General features: G+C 37.3%; 2 protein-coding genes and 1 pseudogene across 3 annotated transcripts; 2 read left to right on the forward strand and 1 right to left on the reverse strand.

Moving 5' to 3' along the window:
* Window positions 1-6,060: 6,060 nt before the first annotated feature.
* On the reverse strand, window positions 6,061-7,483 carry GATA6 (GATA transcription factor 6). 2 transcript variants are annotated; one of them, XM_078980484.1, is made up of 3 exons: window positions 7,370-7,483; window positions 6,942-7,280; window positions 6,061-6,865 (listed from the first exon to the last, which is right to left on the reverse strand). In XM_078980484.1, exons 2-3 carry the CDS (start codon window positions 7,245-7,247, stop codon window positions 6,221-6,223), a joined length of 951 nt encoding a protein of 316 aa, XP_078836610.1. In that variant the 5' UTR covers window positions 7,248-7,280; window positions 7,370-7,483; the 3' UTR covers window positions 6,061-6,220. The 2 variants fall into 2 exon arrangements, with proteins under 2 accessions (XP_078836610.1, XP_078836611.1); XM_078980485.1 differs by having other exon boundaries at window positions 6,942-7,273; window positions 7,370-7,477.
* Window positions 7,484-14,712: 7,229 nt separating this feature from the next.
* LOC145030172 (secreted RxLR effector protein 161 pseudogene) lies at window positions 14,713-15,042 on the forward strand (annotated as a pseudogene).
* Window positions 15,043-15,955: 913 nt separating this feature from the next.
* On the forward strand, window positions 15,956-16,363 carry LOC145030173 (uncharacterized). Its single transcript, XM_078978582.1, has one exon. It carries the CDS (start codon window positions 15,956-15,958, stop codon window positions 16,361-16,363), a length of 408 nt encoding a protein of 135 aa, XP_078834708.1.
* Window positions 16,364-20,026: the final 3,663 nt, after the last annotated feature.

The following is a 20,026-nucleotide window of genomic DNA, read 5'->3' on the forward strand; positions in this document are numbered from 1 at the left end:
TAGGGTTCCAAAAGACCCTATACATGAGTTTACTCTTCACTAAACCCCACACAAGGAGTTTACGGTCGTAAACCCTTGAGTTTACGGCCGTAAGCTCCCAAGCTTAATGATATTTTGTGTTTTGAAGTGTTATTTGATTTCTAGAAGCAATTCTACTTGGTGGTTAACTCCTTGGAATAGTTTAGGGCTTTAAGACACTCCTTTTAGGAGTTTTCGGCCCCAAGGCCATTTCCTTTTGAGTTTACTTCCGTAAACTAATTTGGAAATGGGTATTTCTATGTTTTCAAGTCCCATACTCAATTAGGATAGGTTCTAGACAATTTTCTAAGGCTAATGAAGGCATTAGGCACCTTTTGGCACCCCTTCTTGATGTTCACATCCCATGAACCATTTCTAATGGAGATTAGGGCCGTAATCTCACATTGGGAGGGTTTTTGATGTTTTTAAGGTCCCTAAATTAATTAGGAATAATAGAGGCTATTGTCCAAGGCTTTAGGAGTGATTAAAACACTCTTTGGCCCTTGATTTTTGGAGTTCACGGTCCAAGAACTTCTTGGGCCGTGAACACCTAAATCTTGGTGTTCTTGAATGTTTTCTAGTCTTAAATACACATACATATAAGCCTAAGATAGTTACTTAGCAAGGGGAAGGGACTAGGCATCATTTAACCCTTATAAAAGAGTTTACTCTCCAAGAACGTTCTTGGGCGATAAACTCTCGAATCTTGCAGTTTCGTTATGTAATCTATGTTATTAAACACGTTATAAGCCATATAATACAACTAGAGAGAGGTACTCACGATTTGGGATGAAAACCCGAAGATCCGTGAGAGAGAAAATGACTTTTCTCTAGTTGGAAATGTAACAAATGAAATAATTTGGTTAAGAATTATATTTATAGTCTTGAGATTTTTGGCAGAAAATATTTTTATTCCCGTAATGAACTCTAATATAATAGAGTTTTGGAATAACAGTGTTGCACAAAACCTTAGTGCATCCACTCTCCTGATATCTCCTTAAGTGTAAATCCCGAAATACTCAAACTTATACGGAAAAGTCTGAAAATTTACTGTGACTATTATAACTTCTATTGACTTGATAAAGTTCGTACATAATGGAAATTTTGGGTTGTCACAAATACTTATGCAAGGAACGGTGAACATGACAAAGTATGTGTTTATAGTTGCTCAAAATACTCGTTCTTAAACAAGGAGACATGCCTTGTGAACAATCTGTGAAACAAGCAGTGACTCGGCGCGAAGTATCGAATTGAGGAGTGAAAAGTATTCAACCTCAAGGTATATAGTCGCTACTTGGTGAGACGAAACTAGCAAGGATATGGTTCCATGGTGATGAATTTTTGAACCATGTTTATAGTTTAGAAGTAATCCTTTTGGTTTAAAGGTATTTTAGTACTAGAACAATTAGAAAGTACATTACTTGTAAAAAGATATTTTAATTAAATGTAAAGATTGGGGGCATTTTTGGCAAAACTAACTGGTAGCGGAAAACTTGTAGTGGATTGCGGGTAGCTTGTAGCTTGTAGCGTTTTGTTAAATGCTATATGAAGTAGCTTCTGGATTTGAAGCGTTTTGTTTAAACTAAATACTAGAAACTTGTATTGCTAAACAAAACTTTCTGTTCAAAATGGAGCGTTTTGTCAAACATTAGAAGCTAGAACCTTTTAAACGCTCCCAAACGCAACGTGCCGACATGCTCTTGATTAATGCGTCATTTTGTAATTGGAAAAGCTTTTCTGATTAAAAATGATTTATAAAGTCATTACTTTGAAGAATAAAGAAATGATATTTCTAAATATAACTTTGAATATAAATCCATGTACTTACGAGATATTTCAAATGTCTTATGTATTATCCTTTAAACGATATGTGTGTCAGTCAAATTAAAGTTTGTATTGTATTTAGAGAGCTTCATTGATGGACTTAATATATCGTGAATTAGCAAGAGTGGAACACTAGAGTTTATATACAGTTATTTGTGTAAATTTATGTAGTTCTTTCCTATTATTTCTGATTGTAATGCTAGAATTTCAGGGTAATAAAGGCATTTGGATATTCTGAGAATTGTGATTTCACTATTAAATCAAACTATTGGGTGGTTCTCCCTAATCTTTGATTGGATAAGACCCGGAAGAGAAAAGAACAGAGAATGAGATATATGAAATTCGTAAGTACCAGAAAAACTAACCAAAATTGGTTAAATACATCATTTGGCTGATAACTGTCAAAACTGTCATAAAACAGTTTGACAACAGTAAAAAAATTGTCATAAATCTAGGTTTTCTATAAGGATTAATATCAAGCCAAAAAACGGATCAAGTATTCTAAAATTTGATTTCTGATGAATTTCAATACAAAAATATAACCCAAATAAAAAATCTCGATCCCAGCCAGGGGCTGCCGCCCCTTGGACCCCACTCCCAGTACCAGGGACGCTACCCCCAGAACCCCATTCGTTCAGGGGCTTCGCCCCTAAATGACAGTCTACTTTTAATCTTGAATAAACTTAAACAAGTGTTCACTCCACACATTCCTTACTTGTTTAATATTTATCAAGATCACTTTTGGTCAACAAAGTAATCCGATTACACTTAAATCACATTAGTAAAACAAATCACCAACATGTAATAGGGTTCGATTTATTTTATTGTAAAATTTAAAAGCGAAAAAATAGACCGTATATTTCACTGGACATTGCCATTATAGGAAATGATGTGTAACACCCCGAGTTTAGAAGTACAAGTTCATGGCTCTAAGTGTAAGTATGGAAGGTCGACTCGGCGAGTCGATGGATAGACTCGGCAAGTTGAGTCGCGATTCTGGACGCATGTTAAGTGATCAACTCGGCGAGTCGACAAATGGACTCGACGAGTTGGTGTTGAAAGGAGAAGAACCCTAATCCCAGAAGTTATACCCTATATAAAGCACATTATATCCACCCTCGGCTTCTTTACTGCCCATTTGAGTTCCAGCAACCCTAGTTAGTGTGTGTGAGCCTCCATTGTTGACGATTGAGCTTGGAAGAAGAATTTAAGAATAGGAAGTTAGAAGATCAAGAGGCTAGCATCGGGAGATCATTGTAGATCCGAAATCTACTCCTTCTTGGGCACATTTATGAGGTAACAAGTCGTTATCTTGAGTTTTCTCCTTCTAGATCGATTCTTGGTTGTTGTTTTGGAAGTATTAGCTTGATTGGAACCCATTTCGGGTTTAGAGATTAGATGAGAAGTTGCCACTTTAGATCTAGGTTAATAGTGAGCTGTGAAAGCTTAAACCATCAGCCATGGGGTTTGATTTAGAGTATCTTTGTCCCAAAACCTCCTTATAGCTTGATTGGAGCTTGTTGAGCCTTGCATGCACGTAAAGTTGGAGACTTTACGTGTGAATCTGGCTCTAGGAGTCCAAATCTATGTATTGGAAGCAATGAAATGGCTTGAAGCCGTCTGAATGAAGATGTTACGTATGGACTCGGCGAGTATGGGAGATGACTCGACGAGTCGGGCTTGATATCAGTCTTGAGTCGCATAGTAACTCGGCGAGTCATATGGGTAGACTCGGTGAGTTGTATGAAGATGGGAAATAACTCGACGAGTTGGAAGAACAACTCGGCGAGTCTGTTGAATATTGCCTTGGATTCGGCGAGTCTGGTCATGGAGTCCTAACCTTTTCGGGTTGAACAGTGAATCGGCGAGTAGAGGACGACTCGACAAGTTGAGTCGCGATATGGGAGTTTTCAGAGCATAGGGACTCGACGAGTCATCGGGTTGACTCGGCGAGTAGAGTCAGTCAGGGAGTTTGACTTTGACTGGGGACTTTGACTTGGACCAAGTGTTGACCAGTTTGACTTCCGAGGGTATGTTGGTAATTAATGGTGTTTATTGGTTTTGGTTATTTGGTAATAATCAATGGTATAGTGCGTGCTGGTGGTCGGAGCAGCATGGTCTTATCTCTTCATGTCGGCAGTTACAAGTGAGTTATCCTCACTATATCGACAGGGTCTAAGGCACCAAGGTCGGCCCTTTATCGGATGGAAATCCCGGTAGTTGTTATGTTATTACTTTGATATATGTTTGCATCCTGGTAGTTAGGATGGTATATGTTAGAGACCTGATTAAGGTCGGAATCCTAGTATATATAGGATGATGTTATGTTAGTGACCGGTTAGGCCGGTGTCCTGGTTAGAGTGTGCTATGTATGTGATTTGCTAGATTGGTTGATTAATGATGAATTACTATATGATTATATGTTTATGTGCACATAATTGATTGACGGGGGTTGGGTTGAGGCGGGTCCTGCTTTGTGCTGTAGGCCAACATACCCAGGGCGGAACGGATATTCCGAAGGCCCAACGAGCGGTCCGGATAGGCTGTAGGCCCCATGAGGGCGGACCAGACGTACCGAGGCTCGAAGAGTGGACCGAGCCGACTGAAGGTCCGATGCGGGCGGACCAGTCATACTGTAGACTCAGAGAGTGGACCAGGTGGGTTGAAGGCCCGGTGCGGGCGGACCAACCACACTACAGACTCGATGTATGTTGCTAGACTCGGAGGGTGGACTAGGTGGACTGAAGGTCCGATGTGGCGGACCAGTCACACAGTAGAACCGAAGTGCATGGCTATTCTGTTTATGATATGATATGTTATGTGTATGGTATATGTGGTTGATATTTTGAGGGTAACTCATTAAGCTTTAGGGCTTACAGTTTTCAGTGTATTGTTTCAGGTACTTCAAGAGATCGTGGCAAGGCGAAGCTCCTCGTGTTTTATGTATTTATAATGTGGTTCTGAGAAATACTTTGATAATAAATGAATTGAAAACATTTTTGTAATAAATTAATAAATATGGGTTGTTTTGAAAAGTTTAAATCGATTGAAATTTTTTTGAATTTACATAATGTTATTTATTTGCTAATTCCCTTTGCATAAAGTGCGGGTGTTACAACATTGACTTCAAACACATTTTCCTTTCCATGTTTAAATAAGTAAATAATTACTAAAGGAAATGTACCACTCTAAAAGTAATTATCTGGAAATAAATTGTACCTTTCTACAACTGGACCCAACTTTGATAGTTAGACCTTATCCCCTACTTTTCCAAAGTCTAGTGCTTATCCGAGCATTCCATCTTTGTTTGGGTTGTTCACATGCACATGGCCTCCTAATCTTTTCTTCTGGTTCGTTGGTGGTACTTTTGTTGAGTTCTTGCATGTTCCCTTATTATGCCATTCAAAACAAGTTTTGCAACTTCTTATTTTACCAAGTCCCCTAATTAGGTTTTCTTTTAATTAAGTGCTTTCTTGGCATTCTTCTAACCACTGGGGAAGTGGTTTGGTATATGTTGTGGGCTAAAAACAACTACAACTTAATTGCTTAATGTTCCCCTTGTAAGTGTCTGTGAACATTGACTTACTAAAGTAATTACTTACAAACACATTAGGTTGTTGATTTGCATTATTCATGGCTATACATGCACGCAAGGAATTCCATATATTTCTCAAATTCTACAAATGCAATAGTTGTATACATGGAAATCATAAAAGCCTAGTCTAACTTAAAGACATTTGACTCACCTACCACACACCATAACCTTCAATGCATAAATGAAGAATAAGGAAAAGCAATTCATTATCAAATGAAGATGGATTAAAGTTTAGCATAAGGAATATATATTGACAATGTATCTAATAAAACAGTAAATGTAACTGTATATAAGTATTTATAAGTGTTAGAATAAAAGGTTAATAAGGATAAGTTTGTAGTTTACCACCTATTTACAAAATAACTGGAATTAAATCCCATTATATTTTTTTTAACCAAGTAGATGATAAAATTTCAATTCCTCTAAATTACAAATTCGCTAAATTCCAATTTCTTACATAAATTTCAACGCCTTTCAGTTTGATTAATTTGGCATTTCCACATATTAACCGTGTGGTGTCGAAATCAAACCCAAACTTTTAATTTTTATTTTTGTAAATTTTTTATAAAATAGTTTATATAAGAAAAATACTATGATTCAAAAACGGAATTACTCAAAGGGGATGAAATATGAATACTAATTCACTGAAGACTCCTAATCGAATAGAACCATAGAAGTGCTACAACTACCTACAACAACAAAACCAAGGAAAACAGCGGTTCACTTAAACCGGGTTCACATCTATCCTACTTCCTACCTTGTTCTGATGTTCTCTACTCCTCGTCAGATGCTTCTTCCCGAACCGGCAACCGGAGGAGGTGGACCTCCTTCCTCTGCCTCCTTCTTCTGCCGCATTTCCAGAACTTTCCGGTGGTTATTAGAGTGAACTTCACTGGAAAAATTCGGGCTACCCGCCGGTCGATACTCTGGAAAAAGCCGACCCGACTTGAACCGGACTCCGCATGCATTACACAAAGTTTTGGCGCCTAGTGGACCGGCTCGCCACTGTGGAGTTTTCTGAACGAGGCAATGACTGCAACGCCGAGGCTGCTGCGGCCAGCCGAACCCCGCCGTGTCAGCAGTCGCCACCGGCTTTTTCTTCTTCTGCCTCTTAACCGTCGGCGGTCTCCCTAAAATTTCCTGCGTGGGTAACAGAGCGTTTGAAGTACAGGACGAAGAGGAGGAACATGAATTTGAGGAATCCGTCAACGACGACGACAACCGGAGTGACCAAACACGGCCGCCGGTACGACTCCGCTTGCTTCTCGCTTTTTTCTGAACCAAATTCCTAAATGAAGGGTTTACAGCGACAAGATTTACAGTTTCTGTCTCCGGTTTCCTCTCCGAGCATGTTAAGAAGTAGTCTCCGCCGGAAAATGAGTCTTCGACGAATTGTGACACCCATTCAAGGTCAGCCACATCATCTGCCTGTTACAAAAGGTTCAATTTTCAAATCCAACAATCTTTAATTCACCAAAATGAAAATAGGTTAATTAATTCGCACCGGAAAGCAAAGTTCCGTGTCGGAGACGATGGTGGTGGCTTTGTCCTCGTTGTTCACTATTTTCACCGGAGAAAGAGAGGAGATTTTGTCGTTTTTGGAATCATCTGTGTGTTTCAGAACTTGGGAATTATCGTCTTCTTCGAGAAAACTGCCGTCTGAGGAGAAATCCAGTAAACCGTCTACGAAGAAATCGTCGCCGGAGACACCATTCACGGCCCAGAAATCATCGGAAAACGACGGTGTAAAGTGGTTTAATTTAACACCTGTAGAACTGGTTTTTGATGCTTCTTCAACACAGTACTCCATTTGCTTCTTTTTTCAACTATAATACACTACAGACTACACCCATTAAAACATTCAGAAACTGAATAAAGGAAGCATATAAATATGTTATATGTTATTGTAAGAATTATCGAAACAGAAATAACCTGCATAACAAAAGGTTGGGAGAAGGGGGAAATAAATGGAGGTTTATTATGATTTGATGTTATCAAGGATAAGAAGGAGGAAGTAGTTGCGTTATTAGTTAGTAACCCCACATGCATGGAAAAAAAACAACTGAGTTGATCGTTTTATCTTGAATTATTTTGTATTATTAAATTGATAAAATTATCAAAATATTTATTACCCTTTCATAAATTTTATTAACTTAAATATTAAATACTGTTTATATATTACATAGAGCATCATCATCTCAAGAAGTACGGACAAAAAAAAAACTCAAATACCAATTAATTTTAACAAAACAGTTGATTTACAACAAAATTATATAACATGGCTTTAACTTTTGCCAATTACGAAACATCTCATTTCTCATTTCTCGATACATAAATTCAAAAATATTTGGCCCACTGCTTTTTGACAAATTTGCCAAAATAGTTGACTTGGTATTGTTAGGGCCACCACCATCTCCGCCGCATTAATTACCTTTCTTCGAAATTTGGATGTTCCTCCCGCCTTAAATACATTTTTTAGAAATCCAGAACTTAATCGTATCATATATTCGAAAAAGAATTTAAACAGCATAATCCTCAAGATCCATGTCGTTATATAATAAGTGAAGTACAAAACATTACAAATCAAATAACTGAATAAGTACATCTAAGCAGTAAGCGCATTGGATTCAAAACTCAGTTCTTACTATTTCCATGTAATTGTGTTTTTCATTTAGCTTCCTGCTAGTGTGGTAATAAAATTTAGCCACGCAAAAAAATACAAATGAATTTTAATTTTAATTTTTTTTTTTATAATTTTTATTCGGTGAAAAAGGATGACATCATTTGGTGACCCATACATTTCTTTTCTTATTAAATCTCATCACTCTCTCATGTTTCATCTTTGTCTTCCTCCCCAAACCTCTCTTCAATGGCAATCACAAAGCTATCTTCTACACTAATGCTCTCCTCTTACTACCAACCTCTCCCTTATATGTCTCTCTTAATGACCATTTGCTAATCCTCCTACCCCGGATTATACATAGTTTACAATATGGTATCTTTAATCTATGATTTGATTAAGTTAAGGATGCTACATGAATGTTATTATATGATTAAATAGTGTTTGAAACCTAGTATAAGCAATATAAATCATTAATATTGGTGTTGGAAGTGTTGAAGTATGATTAGCAAAGTATGTTGTTGTTTTTGGACAAAAGTGATTACTTGTTGTTTCCATCAGGTATGGAGAACTTCTCCCTAAGCCGTGTACTATATCTTGAGGAAAATCACAAAAAAATCATATTAGCCTTAAGGAATAGGAGAAGAATTCGGTTGCTTATTGTTACCTAGGGTTACGTTTGTCTATTGATTATTTTGTTACACTCATGTATATCTTGAAACTTTAATAATTTTAAATTTTAAGGAGTTGACCATTTGAAACATTTTCAACTAATTGTTTTTTTAAATGATTCCATTTTATGAAATTTACTTTATATAAATTTTTTTTATTTCAAATAGCTCATAGTAACAGAGGTTTTCCCTATTGTGGGTTTGGGGAGTGTAGTTTTCACGGTGGGGCAAGCTATTTTAAAAACTGCATCAAGCAAAGTGACAAAACATTAGAAAACGTGCATGGAAAATCAACACACGTTTACAGTTTTTGCATTTGATACTTTCGGTTTCCTTGCGCCAGAAGCTGTGGAACTACTCAATAGAGTCCAACAGGTCATGCATTGTAATGTTATGACTCCAAGATCTATAGATGTTTTTAAAAGAATTAGTTTTACCATCTAAAAAGAGGTTGCAACACAGCTTGTTGTTCGTTTACCCGTTACATCTATGTAAATATTTCTTGATAGAATATGTAAAGGTCACAAAAGAATATATGAAATGATTCGTTTTTGTACAAAAAACCGCATCATAGACTAACTACGGAATTTAGCATTGAGATATTATTTGTTTCCCGTTCTAAAAAAAGTAATATTTGTTGTGTTAACGGACATTTTTTAATTACTACACTGAAGTATATCTTGTACAATAGATGATTGCATATAGAGTTTTTGTCGAACATTAATTGGTCAAGACTTATGACTAATGTCTACTAATATTAATATTTGCAAAGTATATCTTGTAAAATAGATGATTGTATATAGAGTTTTTGTCGAACATTAATTGGTCAAGACTCGTTAACCATAACATATGACTAATGTCTACTAATATTAATATCCTCAAGATTTGATCTCCGTTGCAGTATGAAGATGCTGTTGACATAATTATGATAATCCAAATATAAGATTCACAATCGCTTTCATTGCAAATAAAAAAAATCATGAAATTTGGGAGGAAAAATGTGTCTAAAGAATTCTTGAAGCACAAAGGGTAATACAGGAGTAGTGGGACAATTCATGATTATAGAAACAAAAAGCCAAAGGGAAAGGAACAAAGCAAGGCATGCCTTGGAAGCAAAGAGTACATAACAGCCAAATTACTTGTTGTCCCCATCCTATATTCATTTAAATATAAAAAAATAATAATGTTTCATAATAGTGTAACTACATACATATGTTACTACGCAACAATTTATAAATGATGTAATATCTAGGTGATTGATATGAAAGCTCGTACAATCATTACTTTGGACCATCGTTGAGAGATTGAGCCATGATATGAGCGTGAAATGGATGTGGCGTTTTCTTGAAAATGATCATGCTTTGTGGGTTCGGATTATGAAAGCAATCCGCGGTGACGATTGTCTTATGATCAATAATTTGGTTGGGGTGCATCAAAACAGATGTTAGTCTAATATTATTCGTGTCTCTAATAATTGCATAATAAAAGTGTAAGGACCCGATTTTTTTATCACAGTTTTACAATAAACATTCAAAAACAAAAGTTTCAAAAAAATTTACATCCTAGAATACAATCGAGTTTACAACATATCTTAATCATAATTTAATGCAACAAAGATATATCAAATAAAATCTGCATCTAGTCTAAAGTCTTTGGTGCTACTACCTCTTCTCGTACTACGGCTACTAAAGTATGGCTACTACATGAACCTGCAACAAATGAAAAACTACAAACATTAGCTAACAAATTTGATGATTTATAAATCACTCTGTTCTTATATTCTTATATTCTATCACTCTATTCATATATTCTCATATTCTCATACTCTACCATTTTCTTTTCTCTTTAAGATCCACATGGTCTAGTCATATAAAATAACTACATCAATCATGTAGAGTGACAACATAACTCTAACCTTACCGGTGTACAATCATCTGAACTTAGACCTCTCACTTTGATCCATTGCGGATCCTTTAGTTACATTTCATTTCATAAATACCTCATGAATTTCAATGATCCCTTACGGATCCACTACATATAATCCCTTACGGATCCTCTACGTATAATCCCTTGCGGATTACAATGATCCCCTACGGACCATCTACATATAATCCCCCGCGGATTACAATGATCCCTTACGGATCTCTACCTATAATTCATTGTGGATTACAATGATCCCTTACGGATCCTCTACCTATAATTCATTGTGGATTACAATGATCCCTTACGGATCCTTTATGTATAATCCCTCACTGATTACAATGATCCCTCACGGATCCTCTACGTATAATCCCTTGCGGATCCTCTACGTATAATCCATCACAGATTACACTGATCCCCATCAAATCCACTACTTATAATCCCTCACAGAGTACTTTGACTGACTATCTTTTACTTTCACTTTCTACTCCTTTACTCAATGTGTGTGTGTTTCTATATATATATATATATATATATATATATATATATATATATATATATATATATATATATATATATATATATATATCTTATTCTCTCTCTTTCTCTATATTTCTCCATATTTTTATCTCTTCTCATTCAATCTAGATCTCTTTCTCTTTTCATTATCTCTCTATCACCAACCCTTCTTATTTTCTCTCTATCCCTAACTCCTCTCATGCTCTCCATATCTATCTTTTCTTATTATCTCTGTATATCTAACTCTTTTTATTCTCTCCTCTATATATCTGTCTCATTTCAATTTCTTTATCTCTAACTCTTTTCCTTCTTTCTATCTCTAACTCTCCACCTTCTCCATATATGTATATCTTCTTGTTCTCTTTATCTCTAACTCTTCTCCTTCTCTCTATCTCTAAATCTTCACATTCTCTCTATCTTTATCTCTAACTCTTCTCGTTCTCTCTGTCTCTAACTCTTTACCTAGTTTTTCGTGTTATTTGGCACATAAACATTCTATCATATCATTTCATTAAGAAATCTCCTACTATCAATTAAGCACTTAATTTCTTAAGTACTTAAACTAAACACACATTTAATAACTTTCAGGTATTTAACATAATACCACTAACATATTGGAACATCCCGATGATTAAGTATGAAGATTATTTGCATTTTATCCCTTGTGTATGAGAAGTGTTGCAAAATGGCCCCTAGTGGTATTTTTGTAAATTTCTGGCACGGAGGCTCAGGAAGAGCAATAGAATTGAGGCGGTAGGCCAACAAACCCTAGGTCTTCCATTCCGATGGCTTATTATTGGCATTCCAACCTGGGGTATTCCATCCCGAGGATGACTGGATCCAGAGGTTGACTGGGTCTGGGGTATTCCAACCCAATGGTTGACTTGACCCAACATGTTTGATTGTATATGTGATTTGTTTATCTAGTGGTATTTTGGGGAAACTCACTAAGCTTTATGTTTACACAGTTGTTTATGGTTTCAGGTATCATTGGTTATTGCTGGAAGGCGAAGGCAGGACTGTACACACTCATCAGCAACATTGAAGATTCCGCATTTCTACAATCTTTGATTTTTAATAAATGTAATTTGGAATAAATGGTTTTCTTAATTAATGGATTAATAAATTGGGAAGCTTTACCTTAATAAAAATGAAACTTTTTGTTGTGAAAATAGGACGTTACACTTTAATTTTGTCAGTTGTTGCTGCCATCCAATCAGTAAAATTCATAGCTGGTTATACTACATATGTCAAGGATTGTGATGTTTCAAACAAACAAAACACGAATATTAGCCCTAAGACTAGAATGTTAGAAAAAATCCAATATATAAAAGCCATATTCTAAAATTTAAATACACAATGAAATTAAAAACTAATAATCCTTATGAACCATTTTTAAAAATCTCCTTAGTTTTTTCAATGTCACATAAACATTCAAATTAATAAAATTGGGAAGCAACAATGAATCTAAACACAAACAGGTTTCATCGACATGATTTTATTAACTTTTGCATATTTAACATGTTAACATTAAAGTATTAAATAACCCAAATGACTCAATTTTTTATAATAAATGGGTTCAATTTACCCTTAAACTTGAAAAAGGCAATGAAGTTTATAAACCGACGAATAAACACTTTATATCAAAGAATTACAATATAAGAACCCTAAAATTCGCAAAATATTACATTTTCCTTTATTCAGCACAACCAGTGGAGATTCATACAAAAAATCTTCATTATTCAACACCACATGTCTGATAAAAGAATAACAAAATTAGAGCAAAAACATTATCGATAAAAACAACATTGTTGGATCATATCCAGATAACAAACACATGATATATGAAGTAGATGTCTAAACCAAGAGGCTCTTACAAAATCGACAATTCAGAAGCGACATTTGAGAAAAAAACACTATAATGGAAGCAAGATGGAAGTAATTCCACTTAAAATTCAACAAAATTTGAAATTTGTGCATATAGAAACAGCAAATTGAAAATCCCAAAAGCATTGATTTAGGATAACTACGACTTAATTCAACTCCAAATTAACGCATTTTATAAATTGTCAATTAAAGCAACTAATTCTTATTCTCAATTGCTAAGATCTACAATTCGAATTCATCAATTTTGAAACAAACAATGAACCCGATTACCATAAGCAATTTGTAGAAATACAACTAACCTAGAATTTGATTGATCGTTCCAACTAAAATGGTAAAAGCCCTGATGTGAAATGCTTATTTGATTGATTCATCCATATCTAAAGGTCTTCTTTGTTGCACAACTTTAGATGAAATCTAAATTTTAATGAATATGAAGTTATCAACAACAATCGAATAGTTGATTGCAGACAATAAGAGGAAGAAGGTGGGAATTCCGCTAGAGAAGACGATAAAGAAAGAGTTGTAAAGAAACAACGTTATCTTTCAATAGCTACCTCTATTTATATGCAATAGAGAGTTCCTAGAGGAGTTAAAGGAGAAAGGAACATAGGGAAAAGTTAACGAAGAAGCAGTTCAATCAAGAAGTGGGGGAGAAGAAGAAGGAAGCATGTGGTGGAGCTGAAAACGACTGGTAACCTTAGATTAATCGTAAATATTGAGTTATTAAGGTTGAGATTAAAAGATGGGAGAGTTTTAAGGGCTGAGATTCAATGGACGGTTTTCCACTCACCATCAACAATAGTACAAAGAGTTAAAACTATTATTATATTTCAGTTAATACTAACAATGGAAAATTAATATTATAACAATGAAGACAAGGACACAAAATTTGTAGTTTACTTGTCAAAACTCAAAACGAATGCTTCTTTCTTTGAACGGAATTTTAGGATTGTGTGAAAGCATTAAATATCACATGTTAGTAGATGTGACAAAAATTGACACGAAATAAAAGAGTTTAGGTAAAAGATACCAACACATTTAATTAAACGGGTTGACACGAACACCATGAAAATTAAACGGGTAGAGTTAAGGTTAGGATTTTCATCTTGAAAATGACTCGAAAACGTCCTGTTTAATTATATATAATATTTTATAAATTTTATATTTTTATAAATATTTTATATAACATTAGAATTATAATGAGCCAACCTAATAAATGATAAAAAAAAATGGGTTGGTTAATAAGAAACTTTAGGCTGCTAATAAAACAAAATTGGGTAAAGTTTGGGCTACTAAAAACCCAATAGAATCATTAGTCCATTAGGAATGTTCCAAAATAAAATCAGGTATTCACACTTCAACGATCTAACACTCGTCTCACCGTTAAACACCTCCCCTTCGCACTCCCTCATTCAAAGTTCCCTCATTCACGACTTCACTGGCGCATCTCAGTGCACTCACCGGCACATCTCAGTGCACTTACCCGTATGTTAGACTGTAACCCCACCAAGATCCCAATACACAAGCTGAAGCTTCGTAGGGATGAAGAAGGAGAGTTAGTGAATCCCACATAATACAGGAGCATTGTTGGAGGACTCAGGTATCTGACCCATACTCGTCCAAACATATCGTTTGCAGTTGGAGTAGTAAGCTACTACATGGAAAGGCCAACTACAAAACACCTTCAGGCTGTTAAGGGAATACTCAGGTATGTGAAAGGCACCCTTGACTATGGTCTGAAGTACTCAAGAGGAAGAAAAGAAGTTGTGGTTGCTGGATACACTAACAGTGATCTAGGCAATGATGTGATTGATAGGAGAAGTACAGGTGGAATGACATTTTATGTGAATGGAAATTTGATTACATGGGCCTCACAAAAACAGAGATGTGTTGCCTTATCCTCCTGTGAAGTAGAGTTTATGGAAGCCACTCTAGCAGCTTTCCAAGGAATATGGCTTAAAAGACTCATCAGGGAAATAACTGGTTAAACTGTGCCACCTGTAACTCTGTTGGTTGATAATCGTTCATCGCTTGACCTCGTAAAGAACCCAGTCTTTCATGGATGGAGTAAGCACTTAGATATAAGATTCCACTTTATTCGTGAATGCATAGAGAATGGGGAGATAACAATGAGGTTGTTGTTGTACGTGAAGAAATGCGGAATCTTATTGGAGTCAAGAAGTTTTAAGTCTTTGAATTAAGGGGGAAAATATTAAGAATTAATTCAGAGGTTGTTGTTGTACGTGTTTATTTTAATGTGGAATAAATCAAACTAGTGTTTAAAGTCCTGGTCATTAACTTAGTGGAGTTAGTTCCTATTTTCATGAAAGTTTTTTTGTTTAAATAGTCTAGCTATGTACGTGACTGTTAAGTTACTTTCCAAGTTATTAAGTTCAATAAGAAAAGCCTCTAAAGCTTTGGTATACTTTGTCCCCTGTTCAGATTACTAAAACTGCATACATTCCAGTTTTGCCCTTCTAAATTTTGTCCCTTGTGAAAGTTGCTTTCCTATCCATTTTTCTTATTTTGGTGTAAAGTCTCTATTGTTGCTGCTAAAGTCCAACACTTGGTATCAGAGCAAAAGGCTTTGTGTATGCCAAAGTACTAACCATGCAAAGAAATGACAAAAACAATGGAAATTGTGAGAAGAAAGACTTGGTTACTCTCCACTATCTTATGCTGTCAAGAAGTAACTGCTCCGCTTGGGCTATCAAGATAAGGGTCTTCATGGAAGCTCAGGGAGTGTGGGATGCAGTGGAGCCCAGAACAGCCAATATTGTGGTAGAAGTAAAGAAGGACAAGATGGCACTTGCAGCCATCTATTAAGGGATTCCAGAAGATCTTTTGTTGTCCTTGGATGAGAAGAAAACAGCAAAAGAAGCTTCGGAAGCCTTAAAATTGATGTTCTTAGGGGTAGATAGGGTAAAGGCTGTAAGAATTCAGACATTGAAGGCTGAATTTGAGGCATTAAGTATGAAGGAAACGGAAGGTGTTGATGAATTTACTGTAAAGGTAACCAACACAGTGAGTACCCGGCGCACTCTTGGAGACACCATAGAAGAGTCCTATGTAGTGAAGAAACTGCTAAGGGTTGTTTCATATAAGTTTCTTAAAATTGCCTCTACACTAGAGCAATTTGGGGATTTAGAGACAATGGCAGCCGAGGAGGTGACTGGAAGACTGAAGGACCATGAAGAGAGGATGAAAGGTCATGGAGAGAGTGACAAGAAAAAACTTCTCTTGACACATAAGGAATGGTCAGATAGGAAAAACGAAAACAGAGGGGGAAACCAAGAAAAAGTCAAATAGGGGCATTGTTGGAAACTCACATGGTCGAGGCAGGGGCAGAGGAAGGTCTGGTGGTCGTGAAGGTCGTGGTAGAGGGGGTTCATATCATCAAAAGGAAGGGAATCACCAAGCATCTGGTAGCCAAGACAAGATTGAAATCCAATGTTACAACTGCCAAGAGTTCGGACACTATGCAGTTGTGTGTAAGAATCCCTGAAGAGAAAGAAATCAAGAAAACAATCTGATACAAGACCACCATGAAAATGAACTCGCTTTGCTTCTATAAACCTTATAACATGGTGAAGTGTTTCTTAATGAATAAAATGTGACCCCAGAGTTAAGATCACAAGGTGACACCTTCAGCCAGTCAAGTATGTGGTATCTTGACATAGGGGTGAGTAATCACATGACTGGAGACAAGTGCAAGTTCAGGAATCTGAATGAGTCAATTCAAGGATATGTAGAGTTTGGAAATGAAGCAAAAGTTTGTATAGAAGGAAATGGCTCAATTACATTCTAGTGCAAAGATGGGAGTCAATGCAAACTTGAGGAGGTATATTACATCCCAGACTTATGCAGTAATATAATAAGGCTAAGACAGTTAGCAGAGGGTGGAGATGAAATAAAAATTAAGGATCCATTCCTGTGGGTCCATGATGCCACTAGGAGACTATTGATGAAGGTTAGAAGGTCTTCAAATAGACTCTATAAAATAGAGTTGGAAGAGGTCAAAGGAGTATGCTTGATAGCAAAATATAAAGAACCATCGTGGCTGTGGCACATAAGAATGAGTCATGTTAACTTCAACTCAATGAAGTATATGCAGGAGAAGAAATTAGCAGAAGGAATGCCAAAGATGACCATCCCGTCATAGCCCTGTGAAGGGTGCCTAGTGGGAAAGCAAGTAAGAAAACCATTCCCCTCACACTCTAATTATACAGCAAAGAAAAGAGTCAAGCTAGTTCATGGTGATCCTTGTGGCTCTGTTTCACCTCCTACACCCTCAGGGAACCGTTACTTCATGTTACTTGTTGATGACTATAGCAGAGTAATGTGGGTTTATTTGCTAAAGTCAAAAGATGAGGCATTTGAAGTCGTTAAGAACTTCAGAAGGAAGGTAGAAGTAGAGACTGGGAGAAGTTAAAGATGTTCAGAACAGACCGTGGGGGTGAGTTCCTGTCAAATGAATTCACCCAATACTGCAATGAAACAGGTTTGGAAAGACATTACACAACATCATTCTCCCCCACAGCAAAATGGTGTGGTGGAGAGACGGAAACGAACGGTGCTGGAAATGGTCAGATGTTATTTGAAGACCATGAAGATGTCATGTAGCACCTGGTTCCTAATACGTGAGTTTTGCCTAAGTACTTGTGTTTTTGGCCGTGGACTCGGTGAGTTGGAGGCCCGACTCGCCGAGTAGAGACGAGACTTTGGGGCGCGGATAAGATGGCGACTCGACGAGTCCATATTAGGGACTCGGCGAGTCTGCGCTGTTTGATGAAACCCTAATTTCCAAGGGTTTGCACCCTATTTAAACACCCATTTGCGCCCCAACTCCGCCCCATTCACCCCCAGAAGCTCTCCATACGTTCTAGCTCTTGTTCTTGTGAGTTTGAGGCATTTTAGTGCGTGTTCTTGAAGATTTTGAGAAGGAAGTGGAGTAGATCAAGAGGAAGGGAAGGAAGCCAAGCATCTTAGTGTCCTCTCAGTGATTTCCTTGAGGTAAAACTCGTTTTCCCCTATCTATATGCTTATAACTCCATTAAAGTCTTCCTTGAGCCCTTCCCCAAGCTTGTATGTGCATCATATTTCGTAATAAGTTGATTGGCCTCTAGATCTAGGCTTGGTTGAGCTCCAGGAGCTCAAATCTACTACCTTTATGGACCCATATTGCATGAAGACCTTAGATCTACTCTTTTGGTGCATTTTGAACCCTAAAACCCTTATGGATGAATATCTACACGTAAAGTTGGAAACTTTACGTGTTATTCATGCTCTAGGAACCCAGATCTATGAATGGAATGAACTAGATTCGAGCAAAATCGCGTATATGGCTCTTGCATGAAGCAGACTCGGCGAGTCGCTCATCTGACTCGGCGAGTCTAGTCGCAAGTCTCCGAGATTGTCCCCTTTTAGCTGTGTCGAGTTGTGTAGTGAGTCCAGAGTGGACTCCGTGAGTTGGAAGCCAAAACTCACCCATAACGGAACCCGACTAGTCGATGCCCAGACTCGGCGAGTTCAAGGCAATCTCCTTAGATCACGATGAGACTCGGCAAGTTGTTCATACAACTCGGCGAGTCACAGTATAACTTGTTCATCGGATGAAGATGAACTCGGTGAGTTGTTCATACAACTCGGCGAGTAGGATGAAGGACTTGAACATCAGTTTGGAAGGAGAACTCGTCGATTCAATGCCTAACTCGACGAGTAGAAACAGAATCCAGGTCAGTCGTTTGGACATGGACTCAGCGAGTTGGCGAGCCAACTCGGCGAGTCGGGTCAACTGGAAGTTGACTCTGACTTTGACTTAGGCCATGATCAGGGGTAAAATGGTCATTTTACCCAAAGGATAGTTAGCAGTTTTTGACTAAGTGTTTGGTGGGAATTACAGCCGGAGGATTTCCGGAGCAGTAGCAGCAGCAGACAGACTATTCCCACACAGATCAGCAGCTACTCTGAGGTGAGTTGCCTTCCAGTAGCGGTGGGTCTAGGGCCACAATACCTGCCCACCAGTAGGAGATATATGATAGATGATTGTCTTTGTGATATCATCTAGGTTTGCTACTATTTGATATGTTATATGCTAGCATGATATGTTGTATGTGATAGTAGTAGAGTTCGGTTGTTAGGACCGAAGGGTAGTCAGACACCCCAGATATGTCTGATATTATGTGTGTGATATGATATATGTGGTGGTAGTAGTAGGGGGTGAAATAGTCCCCGAGGTTCGGTTGTTAGGACCGAAGGGTATTCAGCACCCCAGAATAGCTCGACATGGGTAGGTCAGCACCCCAGAATGGCTTGACACGGATAGGACGGCACCCCAGAATTTCCGCACGGGTAGTCGGCACCCCAAAATGGCCGTACCGGGTAGTCAGGCACCCCATAATAGCCTGACAGTATGTATGTTATGTATTGTATGGTATGTGGTACGATGGGGGAACTCACTAAGCTTTGTGCTTACAGTTTACAGTTTTGGTTTCAGGTACCTCTTCGTCGAAGGGGAAGGAGCTGGCACGATAGCGGCACATCATGCACACATACTGGTTTCCGCATCTATTAGATTTCTCTGGGATTTATACTCTGATGTTTCGATTGGTTGTATGATTTGGCTTTTAAACATGGTTTACGTTGTGATATAGTTTGATCAAACAATGTTTTTAATTATTAACGTTTTCTAAAGTAATGTTTTAAAAACGAAATTTTTGGACGTGAAAATTGGGTCATTACAAGTCAGATGTTCTGTGGGGACTGGGGGAAGTTGTAACTCACTCAAATTATGTTCTGAATAGGGCACATACGAAAGCTTTGGGATATACAACTCCCTACGAGAAGTGGACCAGAAGGAAGCCGAATGTTGAACACTTTTGGGTGTTTGGTTGTATCACCCATATGAGAATTGCAAAGAATCATCTGAAGAAGTTAGATGAGAGGAGTATACGATTGGTTCATCTGGGAATT

The sequence above is a fragment of the Lactuca saligna genome, chromosome 2, assembly GCF_052625555.1.
Source record: "Lactuca saligna cultivar CGN05327 chromosome 2, ASM5262555v1, whole genome shotgun sequence".
NCBI classification, from domain to species: domain Eukaryota; kingdom Viridiplantae; phylum Streptophyta; class Magnoliopsida; order Asterales; family Asteraceae; genus Lactuca; species Lactuca saligna.